Below are 18139 nucleotides of genomic sequence, written 5' to 3'. Positions count from 1 at the left end.
ATTTTTGTATGCTCAGAAAAACCTTGCCGACTTACAAATCAGACGTAGGGAATGAACGATAGGGAGGGGGAGGGAAGTTTACAAACATTAAACACTTCACTTTTACAAATAAGGCCATCATCAATAATAAATGATAAATAAATTAAATCAATCAAAAAATAAAATATTAAACTTAAAAAAAAATCAATCAATAAATAAAAAATGATTTCTACTCACCAGCATTGGGAGCCCTCCAACAGTGTGCTGGGATGTCACCCCCCCCCCCCCCCCCCCCCCGGCAGTGTGTGTGTCTCGCTCTCGCTCTCGCTCCTCTCTCTGGCTGTGTGGCGCTCTCGCTCGCTCTCTGGCTGTGTGTCTCAATTTTTCCTATACCTTGGGACTAGTGTCTCGTGATTGGTTCTGGAAAAGCCATGTACACTTGAAATTGTAGTGAGGCAATGCTGGATATGATGATCTGCTCTTAACTTTGATAAAGCCCCAAGACCTGCATCATATTGGTTTGTTTTTCCTCTGCTTAAAATGTTTTCTTCTCTGCTCTTTGTCATACTTTTTGCTGTTGAGTTGGGGCAAAGCCTGTAGTATCTCAACATGTGGATTTGCATTTACTCTGTACAGCCACGAAAGGGCTTATCTCCTGGAGTCCCAAGGGATCTCATAATCCCTTGGGAGCACAGGTATTTAAGGAGGCTTCACAGATTGGAGAGGCACTCTGGAGACCTGCAATAAAAGACAAGGTCACACTTTACTTTGAGCTCGCCATGTTCAGTCTGACTCTTTCTCCATACACGAGGTTAGATTAAATAATCGCAGTAATTTTCAGTTTCCCAGGAGCCAGGCTGTTGGTTTTTTTGGCGGTCTTTTCTACCTTCTTTGCTCTAGGTTTTCAGCTTTCATATTAGTCCACACTTACTGGTTAGTCACAGCTCTTATGCCTTTTGAGTGTGTCCTCACTAGCTTTGCTATCTAAAATGTTTGGTAATGTAGCTGAGATAATAAATGGAATGCCTCCATAATTATTTGTTAGCTTCTAGAATTGCTCAAATGCATCAAGATCTCTCTCCAGTCTTTGATAAGTTAGAGCATCACCTCAGAGTTTGTTCCAGGTCCACACTATTATTAAATGATCTAAGTGAATATATAACTTACAGTAGATATTTAACTCAAACAGAAACATTAACTGCCATCTATGCTAAAATGTTTTTTAAAATAACTTTGATTTGTGCAATTCTTAAATTAGTTAGCTAGTGTCCTATGTATTTCAATGAAGATTTAAATTTTTTTGACTGCCCCATGAATGATTTCTGCCGTGTTCGCTTCCTTTTATATATACTTTGAATGGTAGCAGGGGATTTCTAGACTTTCTATTACTGGCAGTCTGTTCAAAAATAATTGGCTATCATATCCATAACACAATTAGATATGAAGTCTTTGTATTGATGATTTGAAATTTTTGCATTTGTCCCACACGTAAACCTACTACTACAGAAACAATGAGCCATTTTTTTTAAATAACGCAGCAGAGAGCTGAGGCAACAAGTTTGAGTTTAATGCTCAGCATAGTGTACTGCAGCTGGGTGGTTGTTCTTTAGTATGACCACTGGCACTACTGACTCATGCACTAGCATCAAAACAAATGGCCTCTACAGTTGGGACAGTGTATCATCACAAACTTCTGCCAAAGGCTTAAAGTATTACTTGTCCATTTATGATTACTGATGAGTAGGATCGTATTAAAATATCTGCCACCAGAATATGGCACAGTTGCTTGCCACATTTCCCTCTGCTTTACAGCAACTAAAGAAATAACTTGCATTTATATAGTGCTTTTCACGACCTTGGGACATTTCAAAACTGTTCATTACTAACCAAGTAATTAAGAAACACAGCAGCCAATTTGTGCAAAGTAAAGTTCCACAAACAACATTTAAATAAACGAAGAGAGAATTTTTAGCTGTTGGTTAAGTGATAAATGTTAGCCAGGACACCAGAATAACCCATCTGCTGTTTTTTTTTAGAATAGTGGGATCTTTTGAATCCACCTGGGAGGGTAGATGGGGTCTTGGTTTAATGTCCCATCCGAAAGATGGCACCTCTGACTGCCAGCCTAAATTGTGCTCAAGTGTCTGGAGTGGGCCTTAAACCCAAAACCTTCTGACTCGGAAGCAAAGCTGACACTAAGATTTATTCTCTCTCCTTTTATGGTAAATACCTTGTACAGGTTGCCCACTTGTAAGGCTTAACATCAAAAGTTTGTTCATTGACCTACGAAGTCAGTTAACCCTATATTTTGGTGTACCTGCCATTTGAGTGCTTCAAGCAATTATTTGAAGTTAGTTTGAAATCCAATTCTATTCATATTGTGGTTGTCTTTCATGATCTGTTTGTGTTTTGTTGATGGAGATGCTGCGATTTGAACTTGCTCCCAATACCTTTTTCTCATTCTCTAAAATGTAAAGAGGATATGAGGAAAGAATCTCAATACTAAAGAATGGTAAAATAATCGATGAATATAACAGTAAAAAGAGAATTGCTAAATATAAGGTGGAACAGAGAGGAAAAAGAATGAAAAGAAAGACTTGCATTTATTTATCATTTTTCACAACCGTCTGTGCTTTTCAGCTAATGGAAGTACTTTTGGAGCGTAGTCACTGTTGTAATGTGGAAAACACGGTTTTTGTGAGACCAACAGAGTTTAGAGTAATTTGATGGAGGTGTTTCAATTTATGATGGGATGCGAGAAAGTACATATAAAAAGGTCGAGTGACCATAGGTATAAGATACAAGATTAAATTTAAGAGGTTTAGGACAAACCGCAACAATTTGTGTGTGTCCTCCTTTTAAGAGGCTCCTTAACACCTATCTTTTTGACCAAGGATTTGGTCATCTTGCATAGAATTAATTAGAATATACAAAAAAGAAACAGGTTATTCGGCCCAACCAGTCCATGCTGACGTTTATGCTCTACTTGAGCCTCCTCCATCCTTCCTTATTTAACTCGATCAGCATAACCTATTTTCTTCTCCCTCATGTTTATCTAGCCTCTCCTTAAATGCATCTATACTATTCGTCTGAGCCACTCTCTCTATAGTAGTGAGTTCCACATTCTCACCACTCTGGGCAGAGGTTTCTTCTGAATTCCCTATTTCATTTCTTGGTGACTATCTTCTGTATTCTAATTTTGCTCTTCCCCACAAGTGTAAACACTGTTTACTTTACTTAAAACCTTTCATCGAGCCGGTTCAACCCTTTCTGATGGGAATAACCTCGCATTTCTGGTATCATCCTTGTAAATCTTTTTTGCACCCTCTCCAGTGCCTCTATCCAAAAAAAAATTAATTCATGGAATGTGGGCATCGCTGACAAGGCCAGCATTTATTAGCATCTCTATTTGCTCTTGAGAAGGTGAGCCATTGCTTTGAACCATTGCAGTCCATGTGGTGAAGCTACTCTCTCAATATAATATGGCAACCAGAATTGTACATAGTACTCCCAAGTATGGTCTAACCAAGGTTCGTTACAAGTTTAGCATAACTTCTCTACAGTTCTATCCCTCTACAAATAAATCAGAGTGCTTGGTTTGCGCTTTTTACGGCCTTATTAGCCTGCGTTGCTCCTTTTTAGTGATGTGTATTTGTACTCCCAGATCCCTTTGCTTCTCTACCCTATTTAGATTCTTACTTTCCAAGTAATCTCCTTTAATACAGCACACTTTTTTTTGTGTTGAAATTTGTTGGCCAATTATATGCCCATTCTGCAAGTTTATTAATGTCTTGTAATTTGTTTCAAACAATTTAATTATTTTGCAGAATGATTTACTTTTTCCATCAGCAGCCAATATCTTTTTTACAGAAGTCTATCCATTACCTTTTTGAAGGCAAGTAAAGAACCAGATTTAACTGCATCCTGCATTTCCAAAGAATAGTCACCCTCTGGGTAAAGTAAAACTCCTGGAAATCTAACTTCATTCACTGCTTCCTCAGATTTTTTTTTTCTATTGATGCACGGAATGTGGGCGTCACTGGCAAGGCCAGCATATACTGCCCATCCCTTGCCCTTGAGAAGATAGTGGTGAGCCGCCTTTTTGAAGGTACTCCCACAGTGCTGTTGGGGAGGGAATTCCAGGATTATGACTCTGACGATGAAGGAATAACGATATACTTCCAAGTCAGATGGTGTGTGATTTGGAGAGGAACATGGAGATGCTGGTGTTCCCATGTGCCTGCTGCCCTTGTCCTTCTAGGTGGTAGAGGTCGTGGGTTTGGGAGGTGCTGTTGAAGCAGCCTTCGCGAGTTGCTGCACTGCATCTTGTAGATGGTACACACGGCAGACTCGGTGTACTAGTGGTGGAGGGAGTGAATGTTTGTTGGTGGATGGGGTGCCAATCAAGCGGGCAGGTTTGTCTTGGATGGTTTCCAGCTTTTTGACTGAGCTGCACTCATCCAGGCAAGTGGAGAGCATTCCTGGCTTATGCCTTGTAGATGGTGGAAAGACTTTGTGGAGTCAGGTGAGACACACTGCAGGATGCCCAGCCTCCGATCTCTTGTAGCCACAGTATTTGTGACTGGTCCAGTTAAGTTTCTGATCAATGATGACCCTGCGCTCCCCACCCTTTTCCACATGTTAATTGTGGAGGATTTGACTGGTAATGCCATTGAATGTCGAGAGGTGGTTTGACTTGCTCTTGTTGGAGTTGATCATTGCTTGGCACAAATGTTACTTGCCACATATCAGCCCAAGCCTGAATGTTGTCCAGGTCTTGCTGCATGTGGACATGGACTGCTTCATTGAGGAGTTGCGAATGGAACTGAACACTGCAATTATCAGCGAACATCCCCCACTTCTGACCTTATGATAGAGGGGAAGGTCATTGAGGAGGTTATTGGCGAGTAAGTGCCGCTTGAGAGCACTGTCGACGACAACTTCAATCGCTTTGCTGCTGATTGAGTGTAGACTGAGGGCAGTAATTGGTCGGATTGGACTTGTCCTGCTTTTTGTGGACGTGGCATACTAGTGTTGTAGCTGTATTGGAATACCTTGGCTAGTGGTGCAGTTAGTTCTGAAGCACAAGTCTGCAGTCGGATGTTGTCGGGGCCATAGCCGTTGCTGTATCCAGTGCGCTCAGCCGTTTCTTGATATCATGTGGAGTGAATCGAATTGCCTAAAGACTGACTTCTGTAATGGTGGGGATGTCGAGAGGACGCCAAAATGGATCATCCACTCGGCACTTCTGGCACATGCACTCCCGTACGACTAAAAATGTAACAATAAGATGTTTACTTTTGCTGACGCTACCACATCATTCCATTTTTTCCTGCACTGTTCGCCATTCCGAACCAAGGTGTCCACTGCGGACATGGCCTCCCCAATCTCCCGCCAAATTAGTTTTTTTATTGGGGTGGGGATGGCTTGCCACGACCATCCCAGGTGAGGTCTTTATAACAGCGCTCCACCTGAGACAAGTACCTCCAGCTCATCAGTAAACCAGGGAGCTCCCTGCCTCCCTCCATTGGACTTGGCCGCTTTTCTTCCACTCGTGAGCTTTGTAAGGTGGATGGCTGATGAATCTGTTGACGCTCTGTCTCTCTCGTGCAGGCGAGGCTGAGCCCTTAGCCCCAATTGTGGGAAAAGTGATGTCATCAGGCAAAAGAAACTGCCAAAAAAAATCAAAATCTCGCACATGCGCGATGCACGGCCTCCAATGTTTCCCCAAGTCGAGAGGCCTGCCTGCTACCATTCGCCGACTCCTGCTGCCTGCTGCTCCCACTGACAAAAGCGTGATGAAACTCGCATCCGACTGGCCCCAGCGGTAGTGGGTGGCAAAACATCATGCACCACCCAGGGAGTGCCGAAAAATGGGCGGGCCTAAGGTTTCACCAAACTCTGGGCCCATAGAAATTTGCAGCACTGAAGGAGGCCATTTCGGCCCATCGTGTCCACGCTAGCCAACCAAGAGCTATCCAGCCTAATCCCACTTTCCAGCTCTTGGTACTTAGCCCTGTAGGTTACAGCACTTTAAGTGCACATCGAAGTATTTTTTAAATGTGGTGAGGGTTTCTGCTTCTACCACCCTTTCAGGCAGTGAGTTCCAGACGCCCCCCCCCCCCCCCCCCCAATACCCTCTGGGTGAGGAAAATTCCTCTCATCCCCTCTAAACCCTCCCCCAATGACTTTTAAATCTAATTAGCAATCGTGCGAGACCCCTTGGGGAAGAGTGACCATAATAAGGTAGAATTCTTTATTAAGATGGCGAGTGACGCAGTTAATTCAGAGACTAGGGTCCTGAACTTGAGGAAAGGTAACTTCGATGGTATGAGACGTGAATTGGCTAGAATAGACTGGCATATGATACTTAATAGGTTGATGGTGGATAGGCAATGGCAAACATTTAAAGATCACATGGATGAACTTCAACAATTGTACATCCCTGTCTGGAGTAAAAATAAAACGGGGACGGTGGCTTAACTGTGGCTAACAAGGAAAATTAAGGATAGTGTTAAATCCAAGGAAGAGACATATAAATTGGCCAGAAAAACCTGAGGACTGGGAGAAATTTAGAATTCAGCAGAGGACAAAGGGTTTAATTAGGAGGGGAAAATAGAGTATGAGGGGGAGCTTGCCGAGAACATAAAAACTGACTCCAAAAGCTTCTATAGATATGTGAAGAGAAAAAGATTAGTAAAGACAAACTTAGGTCCCTTAGCAGTCAGATTCAGGTGAATTTATAATGGGGAACAAAGAAATGGCAGACCAGTTGAATAAATACTTTGGTTCTGTCTTCACGAAGGAAGACTCAAATAACTTTCCAGAAATACTAGGGGACCGAGGAACTGAAAGATATCCTTATTAGGCGGGAAATTGTGTTAGGGAATTTGATGGGATTGAAGGCCGATAATCCCCGGGGCCTGATAGTCTGCATCCTAGAGTACTTAAGGAAGTGGCCCTAGAAATAGTGGATGCATTGGTGATCATTTTCCAACAGTCCATTGACTCGATCAGTTCCTATGGACTAGAGGGTAGCTAATGTAACACCACTTTTTTTTAAAAAGGGAGAGAAAACGGGTAATTCTAGACCAGTTAGCCTGACATCAGTAGTGGGGAAAATGTTGGAATCAATTATTAAAGATGAAATAGCAGCGCATTTGGAAAGCAGTGACAGGATCGGTCCAAGTCAGCATGGATTTATGAAAGAGAAATCATGCTTGACAAATGTTCTGGAATTTTTTGAGGATGTAACTGGTAGAGTGGACAAGGGAGAACCAGTAGATGTGGTGTATTTGGACTTTTGACAAGGTCCCACACAAGAGATTGGTTTGCAAAATCAAAGCACATGGTATTGGAGGTAATGTATTGACGTGGATAGAGAACTGGTTGGCAGACAGGAAGCAGTGTGTCGGGATAAACTGGTCCTTTTCAGAATGGCAGGCAGTGACTAGTGGGGTGCTTTCTTTGGAACAGAGGAGGCTGAGGAGAGACTTGGTTGAGGATATATTCAAGAGGGAGTTAGATATGGCCCTTACAACTAAAGGGATCAAGGGGTATGGAGAGAAAGCAGGAAATGGGTACTGAGAGAATGATCAGCCATGATCTTATTGAATGATGGTGCAGGCTCGAAGGGCTGAATGGCCTACTCCTGCACCTATTTTCTGTGTTTCTATGTTCCCTGGTTGTTGACCCATCTGCCAAGGGCAATGGATCCTTCTATCTACTCTCTCCAGGCCCCATAATTTTACACACCTCAACCAGGTCTCCTCTCAGCCTCCTCTGTTCCAAAGAAAGCAGACCCGGCATCTCCAATCTTTCCTCATAGCCAACATTCTCCAGTCCAGGCAACATTCTTGTAAATCTCTGCACCCACATCTTAGCTGTAATATGGTGACCAGAACTGCGCACGGCACTCCAGCTGCGGCCTAACCAGTGTTTTATAGTTTAAGCATAACTTCCTTGCTCTTGTGTTCCATGCCTCGATTAATAACAGCAAGTATTCCATATGCCTTCTTAACCACCTTTTCCACCTGGCCTGCTATCTTCAGGGATCTGTGGACCTGCAATCCAAGGTCCCTTTCTTCCTCTACACTTTTCAGTGTCATACCATTTAATGTGTATTCCCTTGCTTGTTAAACCTTCCCAAATGCATTACCTCACACTTATCTGGATTGAATTCCATTTGCCATTGTTCCACCCACCTGACCAGTACATTGATATCTTCCTGCAATCCGCAGCTTTATTCCTCTTTATCAACCACACGGCCTATTTTAGTGCTCTCTGCAAACTTCTTAATCATACCCCCAACATTCAAGTCCAAGTCATTGATATATACCACAGAAAGCAAGGGACCCAACACTGAGCCCTGTGGAACACCACTGGATACTGCCTTCCAGTCACAAAAATCCCCATCAACCATTATCCTTTGCTTCCTGCCTCTGAGCCAATTATGGATGCAACTTACCACTTTGCCCTGGATTCTGTGGGCTTTTACTTTCGTGACTCGTCTGCCACGTGGGACCTTATCAAAAGCTTTGCTAAAATCCATATAGACTATATCATACGCAGTGCCCTCATCGATCCGCCTGGTTAGCTCCTCTCAAAATTCAATCAAATTCGTCAGATACGACCTTCCCTTAAATCTGTGCTGACTATCCTTGATTAATCCAAGGGCTAGAGCTTCCCTAAAGCCCCTCCCCGCCCGATTGCCACCAGAAACACCGCTAATATTCTGCAACTAAAGCTGGGGCAAATGTTAAAAATATTGCCTGGTGAGAAAATGGATCTTGCACCAATATTCTCAGCGGTTAAAGGCGAAACTAGGTGAAATGGACGGTAAGTACTTAAAATTTAGTCCGAAGCTGTGTTTGGGCCTAGGGAGGGGGGAAAAACTCAACATTTTTTTCACACACAAAAAATTAAAAGTGATAAAATACTCAAGACGCTCTAACGTAAGTGCCATTTTATAATTTAAAAAGTAATTATAAACCTTTAACTTATCTATCTTTGCAGGGTACTCACCTACCGCTGTTAATACATATTCTTTTTCCCTCAATCTGTTTCAGCGAATACACTGCTGCGAACACCTCTTGGCCTTTTCTGTAACAGACCTTTATTGAAGATTCTCTGGCCGGGACTTGTCAAGACAAAGGGACACTCTCAATCAGAGCCTGTTTACCTTCCCCTGGACAAGCCTTTTTTCAGCGCGACACAACAACAGTTATACATTTTCAAAATTGAACACATTTGATTAGTACTTGGTCTATCCAATCATCCAATCCCTTTCTGCCTCTTTCCCCCCCCCCCCCCCCCCCCCCCCGAGTACGTCCAATGGCAGGCAAGAAAGTCTTCCAATTAGGCCTGGTGTCAGGGTCAGGTTAGTTATAGCTTCGCTACACTGTCTTCCCTTATCAGTAAAGAACCCAATTAGTTTCCCTTCCTCATCAGTAAAAGCTATTACTTTTCCCCTCTTATCTAGGATTGCTTTCTTTCTTTGTGCTGCCTTGCGTCTTTCTCATGACCCGTGTCTAACTTCAACTTCAACTCTTGGTAACCCCTTTTTTTTCTGTTGATTCTGCAGTTGTCTGCATCTTGACATTTCTTTAGCTATTTTTCCATGATTCCCTATCTCCATCCTTTTGCCACATTCTCTATCCATCTACCACATTTGCAACCCTTCTTTACACATTCTCATTCCCCCCTTTTATCATTCCATGATAACCCTGGTGCTTATTCCAGGAGTATCGCGTTTAGCCGTGCGCATTCTCTTTCCTGATCCTCCTTGTTATCTGTGAGTCCGCCTTGAGCCTCTTCGCAAGGTCTTATCAATGTCTGTTTAGGTTCTCGCATCGTATCATGTCGGAATATTATTGAATTGATAACTTCTGGAGCCTTGGTACAAGGCCGAAGAGAGGCCTTTTACCTCCTTATGGGCCAGTGCAGGAACCAGCACTTTAACTCTTGTCCCACTGGTACCCCTAATGCCAAATTTTTCTCTTACACCGCCTTGTTTCCGGCAGCTTTTTGTGGGCGGTTTCCTCAGCGGTGTGTATGGGTCCCCGTTGAGGCAAAACTTAGATCCTGCCGGTTTTCTCGGCAGTGCATGCAGATGTACGTGGGTGGTTTGCTCCCCGGCGGTCTTTTGAAAAGACCGCCGGGGAGCAAACTCTTTATTAAAAAAAAAATTAGAGGAAACTTTTGCCGGGCGGTTTTTCATCAAAAAACAGCTGTACCCACCGAAAATGAAGGTGAAAGTCTAGCCCCATGTCTTTCAAATGAAGATTTATCCTGTCCCTCAGGATTTTTTCCAATAATTTTCCCACCACTGAGGTTAGGCCTGTAATTACTCAGTCTATCCTTTTCTCCTTTTTTAAACAAAGGTACAACATTAGCAGTCTGCTGGCACCACACCTGTAGCCAGAAAGGTCTGGAAAATGATGGTCAGAGCCTCTGCTATTTCCTCATTTGCTTCTCAATAGTCTGTGATACATTTCATTCGGGCGTGGGGATTTATCCACTTTCAAAGCTGCTAATCCCCTTAATACTTCCTCTCTCTATTTATCTCGTCTAATATTTCACACTCCTCCATTGCAAAATCGCCCCTCTCTTGTATTCAGTAGGAATGAAAGATGAGCAGGTTATTGGTAAGTAAGTGCCGCTTGAGAGCACTGTCGACGACCACTTCTATCACTTTGCTAATAATCCTACCACTACTGTCATGAACAGATTCATCTCCAACAGGTAGCTTGGTGAGGACGAGGTCAAATAGATTTTTCCCTCGTGTTGGTTCTCCACCTGCCACTAGCACAGGTTGGCATCTATATTCTTTAAGACTCGGCCAGCTCGATCAGTATTGGTGCTACCGAGCCACAAGTGGTGAATTACCCATGTTTGACGTGATGCCCTGATATTTCTGGGGTTTGGAGTCAATGTTGCGGACCCCCCAAGATCACTCCCTCCGAAATGTATACCAGTGTGCCACCACCTCTGGCGGGTCCGTCCTGCTGGTGGAACAGGACATACCCAGGGATGGTGATGGAGGATTTCAGGATGTTGGATGAAAAGTATGACTGAGTGTGACGGTTGGGCTGTTGCTTGACTAATCTGTGACAGCTTTCACAATTTTGGCACAAGTCCCCAGATGCTCGTGCGAAGGACTTTGCAAGGTCCGAATCCAGTGCCAAGGTCGGTGGTCCGTCCGGTTTTATTCTTGCTGTGTTTCGCAGCGATTTGTTACAGCTGAGTGGCTTGCTCTGCCATTTCGCCATTTTAGTGCGCAAGTCAACCACATTGCTGTTGGTTTGGAGTCAGAGGCCAGACTGGGTAAAGAGAGCAGATTTCCTTCCCTGTAGGACGTTAGTGAACCAGGTGGGTTTTTGCAACAATCTTAAGTTTCACGGTCAGCATTACTGATGCTAGCTTTTTAATTCTGTATTTATTTAATTAACTGAATTTAAATTCCCCAGCTGTCATAGTGGAATTTTAATTCATGTCTCCGGATCAGACCTCTGAGTCCAGTAACATCACCACTATGCTACCCTACCCCAAGTATAGGTAGCTCGGAGTTTTATATCTCATCTCAAACAGACTATCTACTTCCTTGTTGTCCTTGCCTCTAGTAATAAGTACCTTGATTAGATCTCCTCCCAGTTTCAATCTCTCCACAAAATTGAGAATGAACATATATTACCCTGCAGAGTCTTCATTCTTTGGTTAGTTTCAGTTAAAGATACATTGGTGCTGGGGCCTTATACATAGAAACATAGAAAATAGGTGCAGGAGCAGGCCATTCAGCCCTTCGAACCTGCACCACCATTCAATACGATCATGGCTGATCATACAACTTCAGTACCCCACTCCTGCATTCTCTTCTTTCCCCCTGATCCCTTTAGCCGTAAGGGCCACATCTAACTCCCTTTTGAATATATCCAACTAACTGGACTCAACAATTTTCTGTGGTAGAGAATTCCATAGGTTCACAATTCTGAGTGAAAAAGTTTCTCCTCATCTCGGTCCTATATGGCTTACCCCTTATCCTTAGACAGTGACCCCTGGTTCTGGACTTCCCTAACACAAAAAACATTCTTCCTGCATCTAACTTGTCCAATCCCGTCAGAATTTTATATGCTTCTGAGATCCCCTCTCATTCATCTAAATTCCAGTGAATATAAGTCTAGTCGTTCCAGTCTGTCTTCATATGTCAGTCCTGCCATCCTGGGAATCAGTCTAGTGAACCTTCGCTGCACTCCCTCAATAGCAAGAATGTCCTTCCTCAGATTAGGAGACCAAAACTGCACACAATACTCCAGCTGTGGCCTCACCAAGGCCCTGTACAACTGCATTAAGACTTCCCTGCTACTCTACTCAAATCCTCTCGTTGTGAAGGCCAACATGCCATTTGCTTTCTTTACTGCCTGCTATACCTGCATGCCTACTTTCAATGATTGATGTATCATGACACCCAGGTCTTGTTGCAACTCCCCTTTTCCTAATCTGTCACCATTCAGATAATCTGCCTTCCTGTTTTTGCCACCAAAGTGGGTAACCTCACATTTAACCACATTATTCTGCATCTGCCATGCATTTGCCCACTCATCTAATCTGTCCAAGTCACCCTGCAACCTCTTAGCATCCTCCTCACAGCTCACAATGCCACCCAGCTTAGTGTCATTTGCAAACTTGAAATATTACACTCAATTTCCCTCATCCAAATCATTAATGTATATTGTAAATAGCTGGGGTCCCAGCACTGAACCTTGTGGTACCCCACTAGTCACTGCTTGCCATTCTGAAAAGGACCCATTCCCACTTTTTGCTTCCTGTCTGCCAAGCAGTTCTCTCTCCACGTCAATACATTACCCCCAATATCATGTGCCTTAATTTTGCACACTAATCTCTTGTGTGGGACCTTGTCAAAAGCCTTTGAAAGTCCAAATACACCATATACACTGGTTCTCCCTTATCCACTCTACTAGTTACATCCTCAAAAAATTCTAGAAGAATGTCGAGCATGATTTCCCTTTCATAAATCCATGCTGACGTGGACCGATCCTGTCACTGCTTTCCAAATGTGCTGCTATTACATCTTTAATAATTGATTCCAGCATTTTCTCCACTACCGATGTCGGGCTAACCGGTCTATAATTCCCTGTTTTCTCTTTTTTTTTAAAAAGTGGGGTTATATTAGATACCCTCCAATCCATAGGAACTGATCTGGAGTCAATGGAATGTTGGAAAATGACAACCAATGCATCCACTATTTCTAGGGCCACTTCCTTAAGTGGGATGCAGACTATCAGGCCTTGGGGATTTATCGGCCTTCATATTTTCGGGAGGTTATTCGTGTCTTCCTTAGACAGAACCAAAGTATTTGTTCAATTGGTCTGCCATTTCCTTGTTCGCCATTATGAATTCACCTGATTCTGACTGCAAGGGACCTACATTCATCGTCTTTTTCTCTTCTCGTATCTATTCTCATTCTATTTTCCCCCTCCTAATTAAACCCTGAGTCCTCCTCTGCTGGATTCTAAATTTCTCCCTGTCCTCATGTTTGCTGCTTTTTCTGGCCAATTTATATGTCTCTTCCTTGGATTTAACACTATCCCTAATTTCCCTTGTTGGCCACGGTTGAGCCACCTTCCCCTTTTTTATTTTTATGCCAGACAGGGATGTACAATTGTTGTAGTTCATCCATGTGATCTTTAAATGTCTGCCATTGCCTATCCACCGTCAACTCTTTAAGTATCGTTCGCCAGTCTATCCTAGCCAATTCACGTCTCATACCATCGAAGTTACCTTTAAGTTCAGGACCCTAGTCTCTGAATTAACTGTCACTCTCCATCTTAATAAAGAATTCTACCATATTACGTCACTCTTCCACAAGGGGCCTCGCACGACCAGATTGCTAATTCGTCCTTACTCATTACACATCACCCAGTCTAGGATGGCCAGCCCTCTTGTTGGTTTCTTGACATATTGGTCTAGAAAACCATCCCTTATCCACTCCAGGAAATCCTCCACCACAGTACTACCACCAGTTTGGTTAGCCCAATCTATATTTCGATTAAAGTCACCCATGATAACTGCTGTACCCTTATTGCACACGTCCCTAATTTCCTGTTTGATGCCATCTCCAACCTCCCTACTACTGTTTGGTGGTCTGTACACAACTCCCACTAGTGTTTTCTGCCCTTTGGTGTTTTGCAGCTCGACCCGTACAGATTCCACATCATCCAAGCTAATGTCCTTCCTTACTATTGTGTTAATCTCCTCGTTAACCAGTAACGCTACCCCACCTCCTTTTCCTTCCTGTCTATCCTTCCTGAATATTGAATACCCCTGGATGTTGAGTTCCCAGCCTTGGTTACCCTGGAGCCATGCCTCCGTAATCCCAATTACATCATACCCGTTAACCGCTATCTACGCAGTTAATTCATCCACTTTATTACGAATGCTCTTCGCATTGAGACTCTGTCTCCAGAATGTGGGTGTTGAAGATCACAAATACCCGTGCTTTCCTTCAATATAACGCAAGTGTTAAGCCTCTGGTTTTCCCAGAGCTAATCAAGCTATGTCTGTAGTTTTTGCGGTGTAAAACATATACATTTAAAGAATGAACAAGTTCCTACAAGGGAAATGATGTATCTTTTCTCAGTCTATATGATACTTGAATATTGAGTTGTTGGATAGCTTAAAAAATGATCCATTTTGAAAATCTGGCAACAGGGGAGCTAAGACCATCTGTCCTGTCTTTTCTCCCCCCCCCCCCCCCCATATTTAATTCATTTTGAAAAGGCACCCAACGCCTTGGTGATGGAGGTTTCTCTTGGATTTTTCTAGTGTTTCACAAAGGCAAGGGTATAATTTCATCTGCCTACATAAACACCCATTTTTCCAACAGAAGAACAAAGAAATTTGAGGATGTTATGTGTAGGCATATTCCAAAAAGAGGATTGTGGGTTACAAAGCTTAGAGTTAACTTTGTCCAAAAGCTAGTGATGTAGGTTACTTCAACAATGACAGCGACTTGAGTTAAATCTGGGATACTTCCCTTTCTTTGTGGGTAATGTTATGCTAACAGTAAACTTTTGCAGCAATTGAAAATTGATTCCTTCTAAGTGCACATAATAGCCCAGAATTTGCTGCCAAAATAGCGGTGAGTTTAATGGTGCTCGCTGTTGATGTGTAAATCGTCCAGCGATTTGCAATGAGTAAGAGATCCTGTGAATTGCGAAAACGGCAGTTCGCCCTCAACCTTCTCATTAGTCTCAGGAGGTTGCTGCATTTGCACATTATTTGCCGTATAAAGTTAGGGCTAGTATATAACCGCAAAATTACCTTTTTATTTAACTGGGAGATTTATATTCTTGCAATGCTAATCAAACTCTCCAGCCCAGAAAGGGAACAGTGTGAACTATTAAGTCTCATTGCTACAGATAGTAAATTGTTGGAGACTTTTAAAGTTAACATTTTTTTTTAATTGTTTTACTTTTCCTTTGTCATTTTTTCTCTTGATCCAATTTTTCTTTCCCTCTTTTTATTTCTATTCCTGTACCTGATTTGACTTGAATTCACCTGTTCTGATTCACTCTTCTGTCGTTCCCTCTTTCTTTCTCAACCCATAAATCTCATTGGTTAAGGAGACTTGGTTCTAAGGTCCCAGATGCCATTATCAGCTTGCAATTCCAGCAACTTAAAGGACAAAATATTTTCGAGTTGAAGGATGAGGGGGAAAAAGTCTAACTGTGGGCACAGCGCGAGATACCCCGCTCCAGCAAAATCTGGGCCATTATTTCAGGTTTTCCAATGAAGCTGTAGGCAGTGTTCCTTCAGATGATGAAGTGAATCAGGAGAATTTTAAGAAATTTGGTAAAAGCTTAACAATTTGTAGCATGGTGTGTTCGGTGATTTGCTGTTGCATGTATTGTCAAGCATCCACCAATTATGCCTTCCCTTGTCTTTTGTTGTAAAATCGTGTTATTTTGATACTATTTTCCAATTATTTTTATACTTGTGTATACAGAATTTAACTCTAATAGGAATCTGCCTTTTTTTCTTTCTAATAGGAATCTCATTTATTTTGCAGGTGTGGGAAAGTCATGTTTATTATTACAGTTTACAGACAAGAGATTCCAACCTGTTCATGACCTTACCATTGGTGAGTATACACTAAGCTTGATATTCCTTTGACTCTCTCCTTGCCTCCCCCAATAGAAATCTAATTAAAATGGTTTGCCATATAGATCTCTGTAAAGACTAGATTTGAACCAGACATTGCAAGCTCCTCTGATCTTTTTCTTCAGAATAAGACTGTTAAAAGTTGAGCATATTTCCTTTTTAAATAAAAACTGTACAATAAAGTAAGAAATGTATTGGCCTTTTTCAAAAGTTAGCACAATAACAGTAGCTTAGGGCAGATGCAGTTGCTAACAAGTTGATACTGCTAGACCAGGACCTGACAGCAGAATGTGAGTCTGCTGTTTTTTTGAAGTGTACTCTTGTGGATAATCCTATCTACTGAATAAGTCACACATTTTTCAAAAAACTTGTAACTACGATCTTCTAAATTCTTGAACTGGATGTTTACTTTAAAATGTTCTTTAACCGAATGAAACTAATTGGGCAGAAATTTGCGGTTGGAGGCATACCTCTGGATTACGCCTCCGACGTGGAAACAAAATCTGAAAGTGCTTGGTGGTTCCGAGTCTTTGGGTCCGAGGTCTCCAAGGGTAGGCCTGTGTAAAGGCCCAGGGATGCAGGCGGTTCGGAAGCATCCCTGGGATCACGTGTGCCAGGCCAACCAATTAGAAAGGGGGATTCCTCATAAGCGTATGGAGATTCCGCAAGCTGCTTGGAACCAAAAAAAATTAACGCAATTTTAATAAAAAATAAATATTCCCATGTTCAAAACGAGTTTAAAAATCCCTTTAAGCATGTAAAATATTTTATTCCGGCTCAAAAGCTACATTAATTTATTTTAAATGTTTTTGACCATATAACATTTTTTAACTGGCCTTTATTTTAGCCCTTAAGCTGGTGAATGCAGATCTTATGCCTGCCTTTTGTGGGCATTCGTTGGGCAGTATTTGGGCAAATAGTCCAACTCTGTGCCAGCAAAGTTATTTTGAGGAGCATGCAGACATAGAAACACAGAGCCCAAGTTTCGGGCCGTGCCTAGAACGGCGCAGACACGACCTGGACGCCTGTTTTTCGCGCCACAAAGTGTGCCTAAAAAAAACTTACAGATTCTCCGGCTCCCTGCAGGTTCTCTGCAGCCGGGCGCGGCGCAGCACGAGCTGTGGGGGGCGGAGCTAGGAATCTGCGCTGAAAACAGTGCCGGGACCTCTGCACATGCGCGTTACAGTGGGTGCACATGTGCAGTAGCTCCAGGTGCCCAAAACTCCTCTGGGAGGGGCCCGAAGCACGCAGCCCCTAGCCCTGGCCGAATGGCCTCACTGGGGCTGCGTGTATCAGACTGCCTCCCACGCCCAGCTCCTGCTTCCTCCTGACCCGACCCGACTCAACTCCCGCTCCCCCACCACCCCCCCGGACCCGACCCGCTCCTTCCCTCCCCCCCGCCCCCTTCTCCTTTCCTTCCCTTCCCTCCCCCACCAGCCCTTCTCCTTCCCTTCCCCCCCACCAGCCCTTCTCCTTCCCTCCTCCTCCCCTCCTCCTCCTCCTCCTCCTCCGCCTCCTCCTCCTCCTCCTCCTCCTCCTCCTCCTCCTCCTCCCCCCGCCCCTTCTCCTTTCCTCCCCCTCCTCCCCCCCGCCCCTTCTCCTTTCCTCCCCCTCCTCCCCCCCGCCCCTTCTCTTTTCCTCCCCCCGCCCCTTCTCCTTCCTTCCTCCCCCCGCCCCTTCTCCTCCTCCTCCCCCCGCCCCTTCTCCTCCTCCTCCTCCCCCCGCCCCTTCTCTTTTCCTCCCCCCCGCCCCTTCTCCTTCCCTCCTTCCCTCCTCCCCCCCGCCCGCCCTTCTCCTTCCCTCCTTCCCCCCCCCCCCCCCGCCCTTCTCCTTCCCCCCCCCGCCCGCCCTTCTCCTTCCCCCCCCCCCCCCCCCCGCCCGCCCTTCTCCTTCCCCCCCCCCCCGCCCGCCCTTCTCCTTCCCCCCCCCCCCGTCCGCCCTTCTCCTTTCCCCCCCCCCCGCCCGCCCTTCTCCTTCCCCC

General features: G+C 43.9%; 1 protein-coding gene across 1 annotated transcript in view; it reads left to right on the top strand.

The window, feature by feature from the left end:
* rab2a (RAB2A, member RAS oncogene family) overlaps positions 1-18139 on the top strand; it is a 121760-nt gene that overhangs the window by 28523 nt on the left and 75098 nt on the right. The window contains exon 2 of the mRNA XM_070891943.1: positions 16067-16138. Coding sequence (XP_070748044.1) covers positions 16067-16138 — 72 coding nt within the window. The remainder of the gene's footprint in view (positions 1-16066; positions 16139-18139) is intronic.

This window comes from Pristiophorus japonicus, chromosome 1 (genome assembly GCF_044704955.1).
Source record: "Pristiophorus japonicus isolate sPriJap1 chromosome 1, sPriJap1.hap1, whole genome shotgun sequence".
Lineage (NCBI taxonomy): Eukaryota > Metazoa > Chordata > Chondrichthyes > Pristiophoridae > Pristiophorus > Pristiophorus japonicus.
This window is presented reverse-complemented; position numbering and strand designations above follow the sequence as displayed.